This window comes from Sinocyclocheilus grahami, unplaced genomic scaffold (genome assembly GCF_001515645.1).
Source record: "Sinocyclocheilus grahami isolate Dianchi unplaced genomic scaffold, SAMN03320097.WGS_v1.1 scaffold642.1, whole genome shotgun sequence".
Taxonomy (NCBI): Eukaryota; Metazoa; Chordata; class Actinopteri; order Cypriniformes; family Cyprinidae; genus Sinocyclocheilus; species Sinocyclocheilus grahami.
Window position 1 is genome coordinate 420987 of NW_015505821.1, and position 19433 is coordinate 440419.

The 19433-nt window shown below is 38.8% G+C and overlaps 1 protein-coding gene across 4 annotated transcripts in view; it reads right to left on the reverse strand.

The window, feature by feature from the left end:
* Positions 1–19433, reverse strand: part of LOC107558350 (serine/threonine-protein kinase D3) — a 77648-nt gene that overhangs the window by 46751 nt on the left and 11464 nt on the right. For all 4 annotated transcript variants that reach the window (XM_016242007.1, XM_016242008.1, XM_016242006.1 and 1 more), the window contains exon 3: positions 4739–4877. In XM_016242007.1, coding sequence (XP_016097493.1) covers positions 4739–4877 — 139 coding nt within the window. The remainder of the gene's footprint in view (positions 1–4738; positions 4878–19433) is intronic.

Consider the following 19433-nt stretch of genomic DNA (forward strand, 5'->3'; position numbering starts at 1 on the left):
TAGTGCCATAATTAATTCATATGATGCCTTCACTAACCATTTCAAAGTCGTCTTTGGTCACACTGCAGGAGTGCTATCTATGTCCGACCAGTTACTGCGGCTGCGCCAAGGCACGTCTTCCACTAACGACTACACACTGTGGTTCAGAACGCTGGCGGAGACTAGCGGGTAGAATGCTCTACTTAGCTCTTACCGGCAAGGATTGAATCCCCGTGTACAAGCTCAAATGGCTATCTATGATGATTCCGTTGGACTGGAAAGCTTCATGCAAAAAGCCAACCGAATTTCCCAGCGTCTGTCCGCATGCCACGCCACCAAAGCCGCCCACCAGTCTGTCACGCCTGGCATGGGTTCCCCAGTACCAGAGCCGATGCAAGTAGACACCTCCCGGCTCACCCCTTCTGAACGTGCTCGCCGTCTCGCGGCAGGTCTGTGCCTTTACTGCACTGCGGTGGATCATTACATCAGGACCTTCCCAGTCAGACCCCCACATCCATGAGTACCCTCCAGCTAGACCCTGTCATTTCCACACTGTCAATGCTATCGGTACAACTATTTACCCCAAACTTTTCTGTTTCAGTCCCTGCCCTCGTCGACTCGGGCTCCTCGGGCAATTTCATATCGCAGGACCTATTGAATCGTCTCCATCAGCCCCGGAAACGTCATGCCCAGGAGCTCCGAGTCGAGACCATTCAGGGAAAACCGCTAGGACGGGGGTGGGTGAAATATTGAGCACAGACACTAAAGCTCAAGATTGGCACTCTACACGTGGAGGAAATCACGTTTTTGGTACTGGAGGGACCCACCGTGGATATCATCCTGGGACACCCCTGGCTAGTTCTTCATTCTCCAGAGATCAGATGGGACTCGTGTGAGGTAACTCGCTGAAGCCACCGCCACTGCCTCATGTCATTATCCACTCTGCTCCCAGGATCTCACTCAGCTCAAGTTTCATCTACCCTCATTGAAAGCCCCGAACCTCGGGAGAAGGTCACAGTCCCATCTGATTACTTGACGTTCCAGGATGTCTTCAATAAGCAGGCAGCCACCCAGTTACCACCTCATCGGCCATGGGACTGCGCCATCGACTTGCTGCCTGGAGCAAAACTCCCCAAGGGTAGAGTATACCCATTGTCCATCCCGGAGCGCAAGGCGATGGAGGAATACATCAAGGAGGCTCTTAACCAAGGATTCATCCAACCTTCCACGTCTCCAGCTGCTTCTAGTTTCTTCTTCATGGGCAAGAAGGACGGGGGCTTGCGGCCTTGTATCGACTATCGGACTCTGAACTCCCATACGGTGAAACTGCCCTATCCACTTCCCCTGGTCCCGGCCGCCCTCGAGGAACTCCGATCGTCAATGTAGACAATCACCGAACGGTGGAGGAACTCCCAGAACACCTCGTTCATGAATCCCGGGAAGACTGACGGGACGTTGGCTAGCCCATACGGCATTACAAGGTACTCATAGTGGCCAGATGGTGTAATGAATGCCATCTTCCACTCGTCGCCCTCCCAGATTCGAACGAGGTTGTATGCCCCATGCAATGGAACATCGACGAGGACATTCGAGCCGCCACTCTTACCGAAACTGCTCTGCCGGGAGGCCCAGAAGGGAAAACATACAGTGGGTACGGAAAGTATTCAGACCCCCTTAAATTTTTCACTCTGTTATATTGCAGCCATTTGCTAAAATCATTTAAGTTATTTTTTTTTCCTCATTAATGTACACACAGCACCCCATATTGACAGCCCAGTATGACCCGTGATATCATAAGGTACATCCGCAGTTGCTCAGTCTACACCATGTCCAAGACCCCTCGTCACCTCCCCGCAGGCAAGCTAGTACCCCTGCCGATCCCACATCGACACTGGTCTCACCTGGGAATCAATTTTGTGACTGACTTACCCAACTCAGACGGGTATACCTGCATCTTGGTGGTCATATTTCGTTTTTCCAAAGCCTGTAAGCTAATCCCCCTCAAAGGACTTCCAACCGCTCTCGACACTGCAGAAAGTTTGATCCCACACGTCTTCAGAAACTTTGGAGTCCCCGAGGATGTAGTCTCCGACAGGGGACCTCAGTTTATCTCCCGCGTTTGGAGGGCATTCTTCTGGCTACTAGGGGTCACGGTCAACTTATCCTCAGGCTACCATCCACAGACAAATGGCCAGACTGAGCGGAAGATCCAGGAACTCGGACATTACCTCCGGGCATACTGTCATGACGACCAACACAGCTGGAGCCGTTTCCTCCCTTTGGCCGTGGCCGCCCCCATCGCCGCTTGAGGGCGTCAGGAGCCGCCCCTGGAGGAGGGGGTAATGTCAGGGATTCATCTCAGTCACTTCAGTCACCATCCAGGATAATCACCCGATCAGTCACCTGAATTCTGATCACACGCACCTGCTGTCACCAATCAAGCCACACTACAAATACACACACATCACAGTCACTCACTGTCCGGTCTACCGTTCACTCCTATGGACTGTTCTGGACTCTCTCTACTGTATTCTCCTAGAAAGCCTTACCCTTTGTTCCTCCCGCGATCCTCCAACGACTCCTTGGAATCTGTTCCACGATCTCCACGAAACCGGCATAAGACACACAACATCAGAACTCAGATAAGAAACCCTGGAATCATTCACTGTGTTGACACTCACCAGCCTTTATCTCACCCGTTCCATTCTTATGCGTAACCAGTCAATAAACCATCCTGTTTTGCACTTACCTGTTGTGTCTGGCCTTGCTTTGTGACACTTGTAGATCTGTGCTGCTCGAGCAGTGAACTGCTTCAGACAGTTCAGTCTGCTCTGGTGATCTGGTTCAACTAGTTCACCAAAAAGAACCAGTTCAAAAGAATGATTCATTTGCGAACTCGACATCACTCCAGACTGTTTGCCTGAGGCTGTGGATTACAGGTAATAATGCTGTAAATAATGTTCAGTAATGTTCAGACCGATCTTTTTGCTTCATAAGACCTCAATATATCGTCAAGAGCAATGGGTATTAATTTTGTGTTCCTTGATAAAGACAGGGAGCCGTTGACTTGCATTTTATGAATCACCAAGGCCAACGGCTTCAGTTAAAAATCTTCTTTACTGTTCTACTCAAAAAAAAATTCTTGAATGGCCCAAGGATGAGTAAATTAACAGCAAATTTTTGGATGAACTATCCCATTAACCAGTTTCATAGAATGTGTTCAGAGCATACGTTCAACTACCTCAGGAAAACCTTCATGAATAAGGATCTGAGTTCTGGGAAAGCGCTTGGAACTTTATATGAAACAATCCAGAATACTGGCTTGGAATCAGTCATGCATATTGTGTTGATTTCCAGTGCCGGACACTTGAATGTGTGTGTTTGCCACTGAGTGAGGAGGATGTGAAGAGCAGGTGTGCTGTACAGCTCCCATGTGAACACGCCAACGACAGGAAGATCAGTCTTCATAGAGAAGGCCTACACAGGATGTACACACCATTCTGCATGGGAACAAAGATGAGCTCAAACCCTAAGTGGTGGAGCCCTATTATACTAAGTGACAGCAGAACTGCATATTTATTACATAAATATATCTGACAAAGTCACTTGTTTTTGTCAAGTAAACAGAACCCTTGAGCCATAAATCTTTCAACACATGACTCATGTACACTGAGCATGTGGTAAAATGAGAAAACTGATCGTGATAGGTGGTCTTAAGGGAATTGACATGCCTGTGTTAACAGGCATTTGAAGGGAAACCACCTGAAGTTCACGATGACTAGATTAACATGGGCCCCTCCATCTGGTACACATGTGCCACAACCGACTACAATCTAATTACAGAGTTAAACTGATCTGTTCCATCTTGCAAAGATGCTAGCAATATACGGCCACCAGGGTAACCAGCTGCAAAGCTATAAGTGATTGCATAATTTAAAGAACATAAACTACAGTCAAGATGACCTGAAGCTACTGTATTGTAGTTGGTTCTTCATTTGTCATTCCTAATTTACAGTGGAAATTTGAAATGGTATTTTTATTCACAGCACCCTTTTGTTCAGCTCTTTACAAGGTTCCAAAAATGACTAAATGTAGAATTCTGTCACAATTCTGCTGCTCCTTATAAAATAGTTTTAGCTAATATTTACTTAATACTGTCCATATGAACTTATTTGGGGTCATAAGATTTAAAAAATATATTTTTAAAATAAATATTTTATGCTCACCAAGACTGCATTTAACTGATCAAAAATACAGTAAAACTGTAATATTATGAAATATTATTACAATTTAGAATAACTATGTTTCTATTTGCATATATTTTAAAACATAATTTATTCCTATGATGCAAAGCTGAATCAGCAGCTGACTTTCTTGAGCAGATTCACTGCTAAAGAAATTATTATTAATGTTGAAAACAGCTGCTTTATATTTTTGTGGAAATTGTGCTACATTTTTTTCAGGATTTTCTGATGAAAAGAAAACTTTTATCTTAAATGGAAATCTTTGTAACATAAATTGATTTATTCTGATCAAATTAATGCGTCCTTGCTAAAGAAAAACTCACTGACCCAAACTTTTGAACGGTTGTGTATGATAAATGAAATACATGAGTTTGTTTGTCTCATAAACACACTCATGTATTTCATTTATCATACACAACCATTGGTAATGGTGATGGTGTTGTTTCAAAGTGAAAGTTTTGTCCCACACAATGCTTTGTCTATATATTAATAAAGCCACAGCTAGCACAACTCACCAGACAGGACGACCTCAATCAGATCTCCCTCATGGATATCCTCTGCCAACGTTAGCCGCTGGAGGATGTTGTCCGAGTTCAGATCATGGCGGAAGAGCAAGATCTTATCGTACAAGCCAAAGAATCCACATTCTGGGAACTGAGGAGGAGAGAATGGGATTTGTTATAAATAATGAAATCAAACATCAAAAGAGTTTATTTTCTTGATCAGAGCTTTGCATAAATACAAAGGTATTTTAGACAGAATTTCAAATTCATTAATGATTGGAAATTGATCACATATAATATACTGCAAGTTATTCTATAAATAAGGTATAATGTGCAGTCGGCATTATGTATAATTTTACAATAATGATCATATGACCGGATTATCCTGTTTATTATACAGCTTTAAAGTTAAAGGTTCAGATACAATACAATATTATAGCAACAATATTATAGCATTAATTTATACAATATTGTTCATTTTATTCCATTTTTTTCTATGGAAAATTTAGTTTTCATTTAGCAACAATACAACATGTCTTCCTCTATTTTGAGTTCTCTAGATAGATAGATTGAGTGTGTTAAAAAAAGAGAGGATGAAATGCTGAAAGTATCACTGTTATGTTGCTATGGACACTGGACAGTATTGAATTATTGCTTACACTGTAGTACACATCGACACACATGACCATTCAGAATCAAGTATTCCAGAGAGCCATATAATAATGTGTGATGAATCCTAATTCCTGTGCTCGAGCCAAAGACAGCATGGCAAGAAAGAGAGACAGAGAGAAACATCCAGGCCCTGTTTTTCAGCAATGGCTCGCCTCTGAGGAGATTACTAAAGCTGGGAGGCATGCGGAGCTGAGCAGAGCGCCTGCAATATTAGCCCTGCACAGGGAAGATCTGAAAAACATCTGCTGAAATCAAGCCCACAGTGATGAGTCACACTACTGTTCTCCACTTCCTCCTGCACAGTTCTTCTCCACGTGCATGAAATGCCAAACACTAAAAGAAAATCACTTGCAAGATAGAGGCCTCATTACCCTTGCTTATATGACGTTTTTTCTTCACATTTTTGAATATATATATATATATATATATATATATATATATATAAAACGAGCAAAATATTTGCACACAAAGCAAGTTGTCTGTATAATCAAATACACGGTTTAAAAAAAGCAAGGTTGTAAATTAAACTCTTTATACTTTTTACAAGAAAACGCTTTTTCAGTTTTTCTACTTCAGAAAGGTTTAATTCAGTGTGTTACTATTTCTTTGTCATTATTAGTGAATATATACTAGCAATTTCTGAGTGAAATTTGTTTCAAGGTAAATTCTAAATTTTTTCCCCCTGCAGTGTACGACTCCATTATCATCAGGAATTTGGGCAATTGACTTGGTATGTTAGTTAGCAGTAGTTAAGTTAGTAAACTAAGTTAAGAGGGAAGCATAAACATTCCAAAATTGAACAGTCCCACAGTCAGAGGTGAGAAGTCCTGTCAGGATACAATCACAGCCAATTCTGAGGTATTTCCTCTTATCAAGAATCACCAAACACCTTCCCATTCAGACTGGAGGCAGAATATTTCACCCTGACATGTCTCTGGTGTACTCCGCAATCTGGGATCTACATCAGGTCTTTTCAAACTAAAGGGTCTTTGGGAGTATTTTGAGAAAGAATCACTGAATAAGTAAAGTTGAGTCAATTCATATTTATTTTTATAATGCTACACAATACACCTTGCTTTAAAGCTGCTTTACAGGAAATCACGATGTTGATGTTTATAATACAATAATAGCAGAGCTGGACAATAATTTTACTTTTTGTGATGATAAAAGCAATCAAGCAGCTGAGAGTTTCTACATTGTACTGTATCTATATTGTTAACTGATAAAGTACGACATTCTGTATATCCAAATTTATATAAAGAGCTAAGCAATAATTTAGTTACATTCTGATATAAACAAACAAACTAAATCTGCAACAACAACAACAAATATTTTTATATAGTATTTATCACAATAAGAAACTTCTATATCTTTTCAGTTTTTTTTTAAACAGTTCTTTGGAGTTTGCTAGCTTGTGAGGAAATGTTTCCGAAGCCTTTCACAACAGGCCAAATGGAAATATTGGATATCAGAAACAAGGGGATGAAAGATGGTGGAGAGGAAGTGAGGGGGCATAGGAATGGATGGGTGAGGATCAAAGCTGCCCCTTGCTGAAGGTTCTGGATGAGGTATATCTCACTGCCAACAAAAAAATCCATCTAACACAGCTGTTTCCCGGCTGGGTCCTGACACACAATGCACCCAAAACAATACTGCCCATAATGCCAGGGCCAATGAAACTCACAAACTCAATGTTTTTGGCATTGCCCCAATGCCACCTGTGGTCAGAAATCCCTATCTGTCTCTGGACCAGCTGTGTACTGACTCTAGACCAGGATCTCACAATCAACACAATGACTGTCATCATTTACTTTTTAATTGTTTATCAGTAGAATTGTATTTAAAGTCGGTCAGTCGAGTTAACACGTTATGATTGGTACGATTAATTTTGGGGAAAAAAATAATGCGTTAAAATTATTAATGCATTCAACGCACCAACACCTCCCAGACCTGTATATTACCTTACATTGCATGCAGTTGCTGATGAACATGATGCAGGACGACTGACTGTGTGATGTAGCCCATTAGAACATGCTCCTAAAATTCAAGATACCAGGGCACAAATGCTCCTTTATGGGGTTGTGTCTCATATTTATATCATATGATGCAGTTTAGCACAATAAAACGAGCAAGAGAGCTGTTTTTCCCGAATATCTGCAGGATTGCAGATGTGATATATTGATGTTATACAATATTTTAATAAACATGATGTGATATTGTGTTACATTTTAGACACAGTATTGTCAATATTGTGTGTTATGCTCAATTTCTTACATGAAAGTAGTTCCACACAAAGCCAAAGCAGAACATATTTCTGAGCAACACAGCGGTGTTTCTTTAAGATGCGGTCTCACAACATTTTTCACACTTCCATTCATACACACGTAAATGCAGAGAACGGAACGCAAACTCAAGAAGTTTCAAAGACGTTTCACATTTTGCTGCGTTCCAAAGTTCAAGTTTGGTGTACTCTAACCAGTGAATTCATATCACGTCAAGCCTTGTGATCAATAGAAGTTTGAGCTGAATTAAAAGAACAGACATTTAAAAATGCAGCATTCCAAGAAAGTGTTTTGTAGATTGTATGTCTTTACATTTTGGATATTTATTGCTATGTGTTGAATTTATGTTTTTAAAAAGACACCTCAGAGCTTGACATCATATCACGACCGTTGCAGGGTCCGAAGAAATTTCACACGCTCAAATTCTACTGTAGTGTGAGCGTGACTTTCTGAATGAATACATGTTTTTTTAATTGAATGTGCCAGTGATTCAGTGAGCCAGTCATAAAGACAGTTGCTTCCTTTCTGAATGAATCATCTGTCTGAACAAATCAGCTGAATGAATGACAGTCAGTGACTTGCCGTCACCTACTGGCAGTTCTAGTTTCATTTTTTTAATCATTTCATATTTCAATATTCAGTTAAAAATCATTATTTATGCATGCTGAATTAAAATATTCCTTTCTAAAGTTACTTTTTGGTATATTCAATGCTTTTCTCATTTAACACAATGATAACTTAAAATGATCTTTTGGGGGGTAGGAATTTCTCATTCAAAATTTATGTGTGGTTAATTTTTGATTAGATTAATTAATCTGCACATCATGTAATTAATTAGATAAAAAAATTTAGGGCTTGACAGCCTTATTTAAAGTTAAAAAAAATTCCCTGTTTAACGGATTAAAAAAAAACAGGATGTTTCCAAAGTCAGTGAGTAATCGTGTTAAAGGTGCACTAAGCGAATTTTGACAAACAATGTTGATATCTGAAAGGACCAATACAAACACGCCCATACCCCTACAGGACCTCGCACCTATTTTGATAACTCCGCCCCACACGTACACACAACCCTGGCAGTGACATTGACGGAATCTGCCGTGCCTGCCAGCCACAGCATATTCAAGCAAAAGCCAACACAGAAAAGTTGTGTGAAAAAGCAAAATCAATGTAACTCACCTATCAAGAAGAAACAGAGCAACCTCGGTGTCCAGTTAGGCCTTCCCGCACCACCGCTGGAAAGCTGCTCCAATATTTACACAGCTCCTACAGTACCTCTTGCCTGATCGTAACCCTTCTTTTTAATGTTTTGTTCCTCCGAAATGTTCCTCTTTTTTTATCTGTCATCTCTTGCTATCTATAGTCGATCTGCTAATATCCGTCCTGTGCACTCACCGAGCGTTCTCTTCTCCCTGTCATAACTAGACACGCCCCTTACTGCTGATTGGCTGCGAGTGTGTTTTGGGACTCGGTCCGACACTGTGGTCAAAAGAGTTTTTCAAATATTGCTTAGTGCACCTGTAAATACCCACAATCTCAATATTGACCGAAATAATTGTGATTATGATTTTTACCATACTCAAGCAACCCTAGTTCTGGTTCAACAGCTACATGACTCACAAAAACTACATTCTACTTAGCAAACTACCATACTAATCATACTATTTCTGCAGTATAGAAATGTTCTGAAATACCCAGAAAGTCTACTACATTTGCCAAAAATAAACAGAATTGAACAGTAACAATATAAACTCTATTGGGATCTGCAATGTAGACATTCAAACACATTCAAACCAGCAATAGCATTTAATACCGCAAAAGTACATGTTACTACAAAGTAAATTTTGCTGAGCAATAGCCTGCACAATAACACTTGATTTCAAACTTTGAACTTTATCATTTTCTTTTTTCTTTTAACTAAAAATGAAACCAAACAAAAGGTGGAGTAAGGTGCAGTCAGACTGAATTTTGAGCCAAAACGGTTTCAAGCATTCAAGTTTGTATATGTATATGTATATATATATATATATATAAGTATGTATATATATATATACACACACACACACACACACACACACATCTATTTATTTAAGAGATTATAGCTCTCTTCAGGTATATAAGACATCTTTAGTCCAATCAACCAATGAGCCAAGAAAGGGATAAAGGCACTGTGGATATCGTTTTTGGCTCATTTGTCACACAGAAGTTAATTTGGGGTGTAGTGATTAACCAAAATATAAGCCAGGTGGTTTAATTGGCCAATACTGGGTCATTTGAGAGTATTATATTGATTATACTGAACAGTCACCCTGGTCTCTAGACACTATTATCGGCATCAACCACTGAAAAACCCTGAGTGCTGAGTGCATTGCATAATGTTATATCTCACCAAAATAGTCAGTAGAATCAATGGTGGTACGCTCTTCTGAATGTAGCCATTAGTTTCATAATGCCTTTTCACTCCTTAAATGATATTAAAATAACTAATCTGCAAAATGCAGCTGAAATCCATTAAATGGCTTGGTCATGTTTAAACCAACATAATTCCATGCAGCTAGGCTTGCTTTATCCCTTGATGCACAAGAAACACGAAAAGCCTTTATCTTTCTGTTGAATTATATAAGCTCATTTGACACAGCTGGACACTGGATCTAATCTGCATCCCATTTCATTCATAGCTATACATCCGCTTGGCTGCTGATTTTATAACAGCAAACCTGCGTCTATAGGTTGCTTTTAACATATGTCATACCCCTGACGTTTTTTAGGCTACTCCTGGCATGCATCCTTCCTGAGAGAGGAGTCACTGAGAGCTTTCCTCCCTGCTGTGCCCAAGTCTGGACCTGGACCCTTCAACTTCCTCCTGCTGCAATGGCCCACACACTTTCCACCCTGCATTTCCCATTCCCTCTCATCAGCAGCTGGTGGCCAGCCTAGCGGCTGGGAGAGGCCACAATGAGCCACACCACCAGGGAGCTACAAAGAAGCTGTAAATGTTGCCCACATTGAGACGACTAACACGCAAAGAGAGAAGCAGCAGCCAGGCTCTGGTTTCTGACTCACATGAAGAAATAGAAACTCCCTACAGATTCTGTGAGTGTGTGTTGTTCATAAAGCTGATTTATGGACGCGGACCCACTCATAAGCACTGTGCAAGTCATGGGATTTAATCATTTAAGTCTCAAGCCATTTGTTGGTCGATTGCCCTGGAGAGTATAAACACTGTGGTTCTTTCAAAACAAGATGTTTGTCTGAGCAGCATGACATGTCAACTTCTGGACTTCCAACCTAAGGCATGAATTTGGGGCAGGACTAATGTCCTTTTAAGGCAAGCCTGTTCACTCTGTAGCCATTTTGGTAATGTTCCCTGGCTGGCATACAATGTTGCAGTATTGCATATTCCAAATCAGCAATAACATCTGACAAAAATGTTATAATTTTGCTTCTTTAACTGCGATCAGGCTAAAAACGGTATTTCTCAGGCTGGACTAGATACGTGCTATAGAAACAAAAACAGGTAATTAGTAGCACATAAATGACATGCTGCACCTGTCAACTGGTTACTACAGTAACTTAATTTATTACAATACTGTACTCAGATGTTGCAAGCTAGTGGATCTGGCTTGAATAGTCAGGCTGTTTAATGACTCACTTTCAACCTCCAAATATTTGGTTAGATAAATAGTTCACCCAAAAATTAACATAAAATCATGTTGTTTCAAACTGAAATGGCTTTCTTCCATTGCACACAAAAAGAGAACATTTTTATTTTTTTCCATGCTCTTTTCTATGCAATTACAATTATGGGGTTCAAAACTTCAAAAATCAGGCAAAAGATCCATAAAATTGGTTAGACTCCATATTCACAGTCTTCTGAAGCCACAAATACTGGTCTGGGATAGGCTACATTTCCAATAGAACAACATAGCTCGCTGCTTAATTAACCTAGTTATGGCTCGCGAGCCAGATCTCTCACCCTTTACCAACAAATGATCTATTACAAAAATTATACATCACTAGAGATCAGCAATTCATTGGTTGTAGAGCCTACATAAGCTGATAAAAGGTTTAAAATAATAATACATTTTTTGTACCGAAAAGTGCGCGTTCAGTGCTGTTTGCGAGAGTCACAACAGCAAACTGGTAACGTAGAGCTAATAAACTCAGATTCAAGTTGCTATGTAGCTTGTTTGTGGTAATAGCGAAAAGAAAGATTTTTTGAACAGCAGAAAAAGTGTAAAAGTATGTAAAAAAAATAAATAAAGTGACATGACTGAAACATATACTTTGTTTTATAGAAGATAGTGTTCTCCTTTGCCAAGAGCCAGTATGAAACATTTTGCTGGTTACTTTCGCTTTTTCCGCACAGCTTTCAGTGGGTGTGACAGTTAGCATTATTAATAAAGGAACGTGAATGAATGAGACAGTAAAAAGCGGGACTTTCTTGAAGACAGACAGTATTAAAAACTCAAAGCCGCGAAACGGAACTTAATCCGCTTCTGACTGCATGTTTTCTGGAGAAGCATAGACTTTGTCTTTGGTGGCGCGCCTAAAACAGTCAAAACATGGAATGAATATATATATATATATATATTCTAAGTAGGGCTGTGCCATATCCAACAAACATCTCAGTATGATTTAAAGCTGAACAGTTTAAAGGGGTCATATGATGCGATTTCAAGCTCTTGGTGCATAAAGAAGATCTGTAAAGTTGCAAAGACTAAAGTCTCAAATCCAAAGAGATATTCTTTATAAAAGTTAAGAGTCAGCCACGCCTCCCTAAAACGGCTCGTTCTAACACGCCCCCACAAATAAAGTGACATGACTGAAACATATACTTTGTTTTATAGAAGATAGTGTTCTCCTTTGCCAAGAGCCAGTATGAAACATTTTGCTGGTTACTTTCGCTTTTTCCGCACAGCTTTCAGTGGGTGTGACAGTTAGCATTATTAATAAAGGAACGTGAATGAATGAGACAGTAAAAAGCGGGACTTTCTTGAAGACAGACAGTATTAAAAACTCAAAGCCGCGAAACGGAAACTTAATCCGCTTCTGACTGCATGTTTTCTGGAGAAGCATAGACTTTATCTTTGGTGGCGCGCCTAAAACAGTCAAAACATGGAATGAATATATATATATATATATATTCTAAGTAGGGCTGTGCCATATCCAACAAACATCTCAGTATGATTTAAAGCTGAACAGTTTAAAGGGGTCATATGATGCGATTTCAAGCTCTTGGTGCATAAAGAAGATCTGTAAAGTTGCAAAGACTAAAGTCTCAAATCCAAAGAGATATTCTTTATAAAAGTTAAGAGTCAGCCACGCCTACCTAAAACGGCTCGTTCTAACACGCCCCCACGTCTACATCACTATGTGGGAAGATTTGTATAACGCCTCCCAAATGTTCACGCAAAGAAAGAAGGCGTAACTTTTATTATCGCTGTACTAGCGAGAATAAGCCGGCAGCCATATCACCCTGCAGCCCAAGACTGGTTGCCCACTTAATCTAAGCAGGGCTGAGCCTGGTCAGTACCTGGATGAGAGACCTCCTGGGAAAACTAGCTTGCTGCTGGAAGAGGTGTTAGTGAGGCCAGAAGGGGGTGCTCACCCTGTGGTCTGTGTGGGTCCTAACGCCCCAGTATAGTGACGGGGACACTATACTGTCAACAAGCACCGTCCTTCGGATGAGACGTTAAATTGAGGTCCTGACTCTCTGTGGTCATTAAAAATCCTAGGATGTCTTTTGAAAAGTGTAGAGGTGTGACCTCGGCATCCTGGCCAAATTTGCCCATTGGCCTCTGATCATCATGGCCTCCTAACAATCCCCATATCTGCTGATTGGCTTCATCACTCTGTGTTTTTTATATTTAAAGAGTTTTTATATTTTATATATTTAAAGCGAGTTATTAGGCAGTGTAGAGTAGGGCTGCTTGTTTGTCATTTCTCCGATTACAAATGCAGACATGGTTTTATGTTTACGCGGCGCGATGCAACGCAATGCGTAAAAAGACAGTATAAGTCATTATAATCCGTAATTATGTCCCCACTGGATGCCTCGTTTATAATGGGTTTTCATGTTTTTGAATCATCGCTCCGGCCTGACAGGGCATCATCACAATATGGTGAGGGGCATAACATTTCCGTCACATGCTTGAGGTATTCGGCCAATCATAACGCATTGGATAGCTGGCCAATCACAGCACACCTTGCTTTTCAGACCGATGAGCTTTGTAAAAATCGACACGTTTCAGAAAGGCGGGGCATAGAGGAGAAACAATAATGTACAGTATGTGGAAAATAATGTTTTTTTAACCTTAAACCGCATAAACACATTTCATTACACCAAATACACAAAATAATGTTCTTTTTAGCAACATCATATGACCCCTTTAAGAAAAGGTTTAAGAAAAAGCTAACTAAAGGGGAAAAAATTCTAGAATTATTAATTAATTCTAGAAGAAATTTGAGGCTTCAAACATTTCAGTCAGTCTCATTAACAACACGAAGACAAATGGGGCAGAATAATTTTTTTTTATCATTTTATTATCATTTATTTATTTATTTTATTTTACCTACATTTACATTTAATCATTTAGCAGACGCTTTTATCCAAATAGACTTACAAATGAGAAGAGCAAATAGAAGCAATTCAGACCAATAGGAGGGCAACAGTATACAAGTGCTGTAACAAGTCTCTCAGTTAGTCTAGCACAGTACACATATCAGTTGTTGTTGTTTTTTCAGACAAAGAGACATAGAATAGAAGAAAATGTTAGCATTAATTAGTCAAGTGCTGACGAAAACCTACAATCACATTGTTTAAATGTTCCATTATCGTAAAAAGCAATAAGTGGTCACTATGTCTTGATTATTTGTATTTATTTATTTTGCAGTAAACAACTTGTATGCACTTTGTAGCGCTAGCTCACCCAGATCATGTCTTTTTAATTTCTAAGAGAGCAGTTATCTTTCCCATTGATCAACTGAATGATTATCAATACATGAATCAAACTGCCTCAGAATGTCAATGAGTTTGTAATACAATTTTCAAAGAGGACCAGATTGTGTCTGAGTGTCTGAAGGCCTTTTACACTTCCTTGCGGTTTGACTATCAGCTGAGCAGATCACTTACTCAACAGCCAGGAAATGCAAGCAACTCATAACACAGTTTTGCCCATCTATGGAAACTATTCTCATCTATAAAGTTAGCACGGTGCTTCAAGACTCTGAGAAAAGTGAGGCCTCCATATGGTTTTCATTGTATGAATGTGCCACTATTAACATAATAGGAGGAAATCTCAATTTTTGTGCACTAACAGTAGTTCCATTGTTGTGTCTCCATGACATGTGGGTATTTTTCTGTTAGGAGTTGTTGTTGTCATTGGTTCTGAACTACAAAGAGAATAATGGAAGACAAAATCTTGAAAGCTGTATTTCTTTTTGGGCAGTAAAAGGTCAAACTTGACGAAGTGCCACACCATCTGTGTGTGATTTCAAACTATATTGTGATTTAAATGTGACATGTAAGCTACATTTTAACTAAATAAGCTTGTATACAGTATATATATATATATATATATATATATATATATATATATATATATGCACACACACATATACAAGGCTCGAAATTGCCCATATGCTCCCGATGCACTTTTCGCTTATTTAGCTTAAAGCAGGGTTTCCCGAAAGAGGGTTTGCTAGGGAACTGATGGGGATTTGTGAGTTGATGAAAAGCTAATAATTAAATAAATTATTATTTTACTAATATTACTAGTAAAATAAATAAATATATACATAGAGCTGCACAACTAAAACCTGAAATTGTGATACACCTTTTTTTTTCTCTAAAGTACTACTGTATTATTAAAACAGTAAGATATTTCCTTTTCAACTTCATTTTTATTATTACAGTTAAATAATATTATAAAATATAAACATTTATCATAATTATCCTCATCATTAACAAAAAAATATGATTCGTTGTTGTTAAATTATTGTAACATTAACTTAAATGGGGTTAATTTCAAACAAAATGCTGTCTATTATTAAGTGACAATTTGACAAGCAATTGACTTCTGTTTCTGACACTCTTTGTATGAAAACATGAACATCCCAGCGTGTCAAAGTTCACAAAAATGTCCTACCCGTATACTGGATGCAATTATAAGTCATTTCATCAGAGCACCTTTCAAATGGTTTTGGGCTTGAGAGAGTTGATCATACTTTCCATGCTGTAACTAGCCATGACATATGAAGGGAAAGCGATCTATTTCATTTTGGGCCAATGTCTTGAGGTTTTCTCTCCCTGTTAAAAAATATCTTTCTGTAATTATACCTAGATCTGTTTTTCCACTTGAATGGATGTCAGGTAAGTCCTCCTGAACTCTTGACACTCATTCTGAAAGATCATGAACTTGAAGAGGTTCAGATTTCCAACAATGACATCAGGGCAGAAAAGAACACGTATGACTCAAGATGTTTAAAAAAATGATGGTCCATTCTGTTAAAATACATAACTGCATGTGTGTTCCAGGGCCCTCGTTTATCAACAGTGCATAGAAAAGGTACTATATTTTGTCCTACAAATGAATGTTCTTAAAGGGGTCATAGGATGCTACATGCACTTTTACAAGTTGTTTGAACTGAAATGTGTGTTGGCAGTGTATGTACACAACCACTCTATCATGATAAAAATCCACCCAGTGTTTTTTTTTTTATCTCGTTAAATGTTTTCCCCTTTCTCAAATCGAGCCGATCTGATCAGATGCCTGTTTGTGTGACATCACACATACAGGCCCCTCCCACGATAGTTTGATTGACAGTAGCGTTTCAGCACAGACTGGACTGGTGTCTTACATCAGACCCGCCCTGAGTGAGCTGTATTTGCAATTAAAGGACACAAGAAATAAGCTGCTGCACAATTTTTTGTAGTATCACCATTCTACCACTAGATTCTCTGCGTAAGCATGCTCAGAGTTGTGCTTATATTTACACACATTCCTACGTATACCCTAAGTACAAGTTGGTAGATCCCACACGTGAAACTGTTCTTACACACGCATCTGTGCATACGCACTGTTGATAAATGAGGCCCCTGGAGTGGTGGTGCAAAGGATGACAGAATTTTCTTTTTCTTTTTTTTTTTTCCAACTAGCCCTTTAAAATATAATGAAATCTGCTAGTTATGTCAAAGATTCACTGGCTAGAAACACAAGCATATAAAGTTACATTTTCCTCTATCTATATATCCATGTCACACAATGTGCAACACACGACTCCTACTAAACATAATACCGTTAAGTCCCACTGGGTCCTGCTCATTCATTCAAACACTGCTGAATCACACTGGGCTGATCCATCACCTCTGACTATTCTACCGTACCATCGGGAAGGAACAACTGAAAGTGATAGAACAGATGGAAGAGATTTAGAGTGGAAGCAAATGCTAATGAAAACCACAGGCTTGAACTTCTGTAATTTTGCATATTTTTAAACGAAATGTATTCAGATCTTCGGCCAGAGCCAACCGATGCACAAGTAACCCTTCAACTTTCATGAACTGGTTAAAGTTATAAAACACCCAGTGCCCCCTGTAACGCAAGTCAAGAACTGGTTGCATCTTTCTTAGCAGCAAAAACTGCAACCAAACACTTCCTGCAATGCTGGGTGAGGCCTCCTTGAACTGTTTCACCTCTGTTACATCTGTATTTCAAGAATGAACTCTATACTTCAGGACAAGTCTGGACTTAAAAAAAGGCCTTTCTAAAACGCTACGGAAGAAAAATGATGACATATGTCTTTGAAACAAAAAAGCATGTTGAATTGAACTAAGGAAAAAATAATGCATTAACAGTGCTTGCATTTAATGGCTTGTATTTTCAGGGCTTGCATTTTTAGGAACTGAAATTCAACATAGTTGTATATTTAAGCTGTGAATATTTCAGTTTAAAACATTTCACACACATTTTCATAATTAAAAATTCAATAATCCATATTCACCTTCCAGAATTCACTTCCAAAATATTCAATCGGTTTAAAAAATACAATGTATAATATTCGACAGGCGATTTTCGGTCCATTTTATTTCACTTTACAAATTGGCTTCCACAAATTCAGTGGTTCAAATTTGCAGTAGAGTACCGATGCATGATCTGAATCTGCTGTTAGTCGCTCAACAGCAGGTGGCGCAAGTGGGTGTTGATGAAGACCAAAGCAAGTCATTCATTCACAAAAACTGATCTGCAGAAATGGAGCAAGCGGTAAGTAGAACTTATGATAATCAGGGCCAGTATGTATTTGCGGAAAAGCTGATTAAGACTAAAAAGCTGTGTTTAAGTTTAATTCAGCATCTTCGCTGTTACTCGTTTCCCCGTGTAGTCACATGTAAGCAGCTCTCTCTACAGCAAAGGAAATTATAATGCTATTTTACCCGACACTGATATGTAGAACTAACATTACATCTAAGACATGTTGTTTTCGGTTGCTTAGTTTCCTTACCTTCATATCATGGCTTGTATGATGCTGAGTTGTAATACTGGGGTTTCCCTCTTACGTAACACTCCAGGATTCCCCAACAATGCTTAGAATATTTATATTTATATTAGAGCCCGACCGATATGGGTTTTTTGGGGCCGATACCGATATTAGGGGGTTTAAAAAAGGCCAATACCAATATATCGGCCGATATTCTTTGTGTATATTATAGTACAGTACCAGTCAAAAGTTTGGACACTTTCCCATTCGTGTGTCTAAACATTTGACTGGTACTATATATGGAATACAGTATATGCATAAACAGAATATATATATATATATATATATACACATTTTTTGCAATGATCACTCAAATGTGGTGATAAAACACTTATAATGGTGACAGAGACAGGGCATTTAATAATTTAACAACAAACTTTACTATCCAAAATGAGTCTGACATCAGTGCACTGAACAGTAAAGTTGAAGTTTATTCAACTTTAATTAAATTCAATTCCATTCAACTTTATTCCGTTGAAGTTTATTTCACTTCGGAACATTCATTCACGGATTTGCGCTACTGTCTTCACACACACAGACGAAACTTACTAGAGAAGTGTGACATAATATAATATAGGGGAGCGCAATGCACAAACGGGGGGGGGGGCTAGTTGTAACACACGAGGTTTGAATATTTATTTTACCAAAGTAAAATTCTGGCTTAAGAAAATTTTTCATCTCCGTTTTTATTATTTATTTAAAATGAGACAAATCTGCTATTATTTTAATCTCCAATCTGTTATTTATCAGTTCAGATCGTTTTTTTAATGATTTGATTACTAGCAGAAGACACTAACCAGTTTTAAATTCCAGTTGCGCAGATGGGGCATGTTGTAACACTGCGTTACAATGTGCTATTCTATGACATTAGCGATGTAATTTACACTGTTTACTTTAATAAATTTTGACGAGAAACAGGTGATTAAAGACTGACAGTCAATGTTTAATGTTTAGACATTATTATTTGAAGACATGTAAAGCATTTTTGCTCGTTTATGTGGGCCATCCCAAGCATGGTTGTAATGTGTTCATTGTCAAACTCCAAAATCTGATTATTTTTCATTCTTAAAAAAACGCCATTATTTTATAAAAAAAAAAAAAAAAATATATATATATATATATATATATAAACAAAATATTTTAGTTTGTCTTGAATATTTTTTTCATTCGATCAGATAAAATTTTAAGCTGTCATATGGTCAAGTTACAACGTGCCC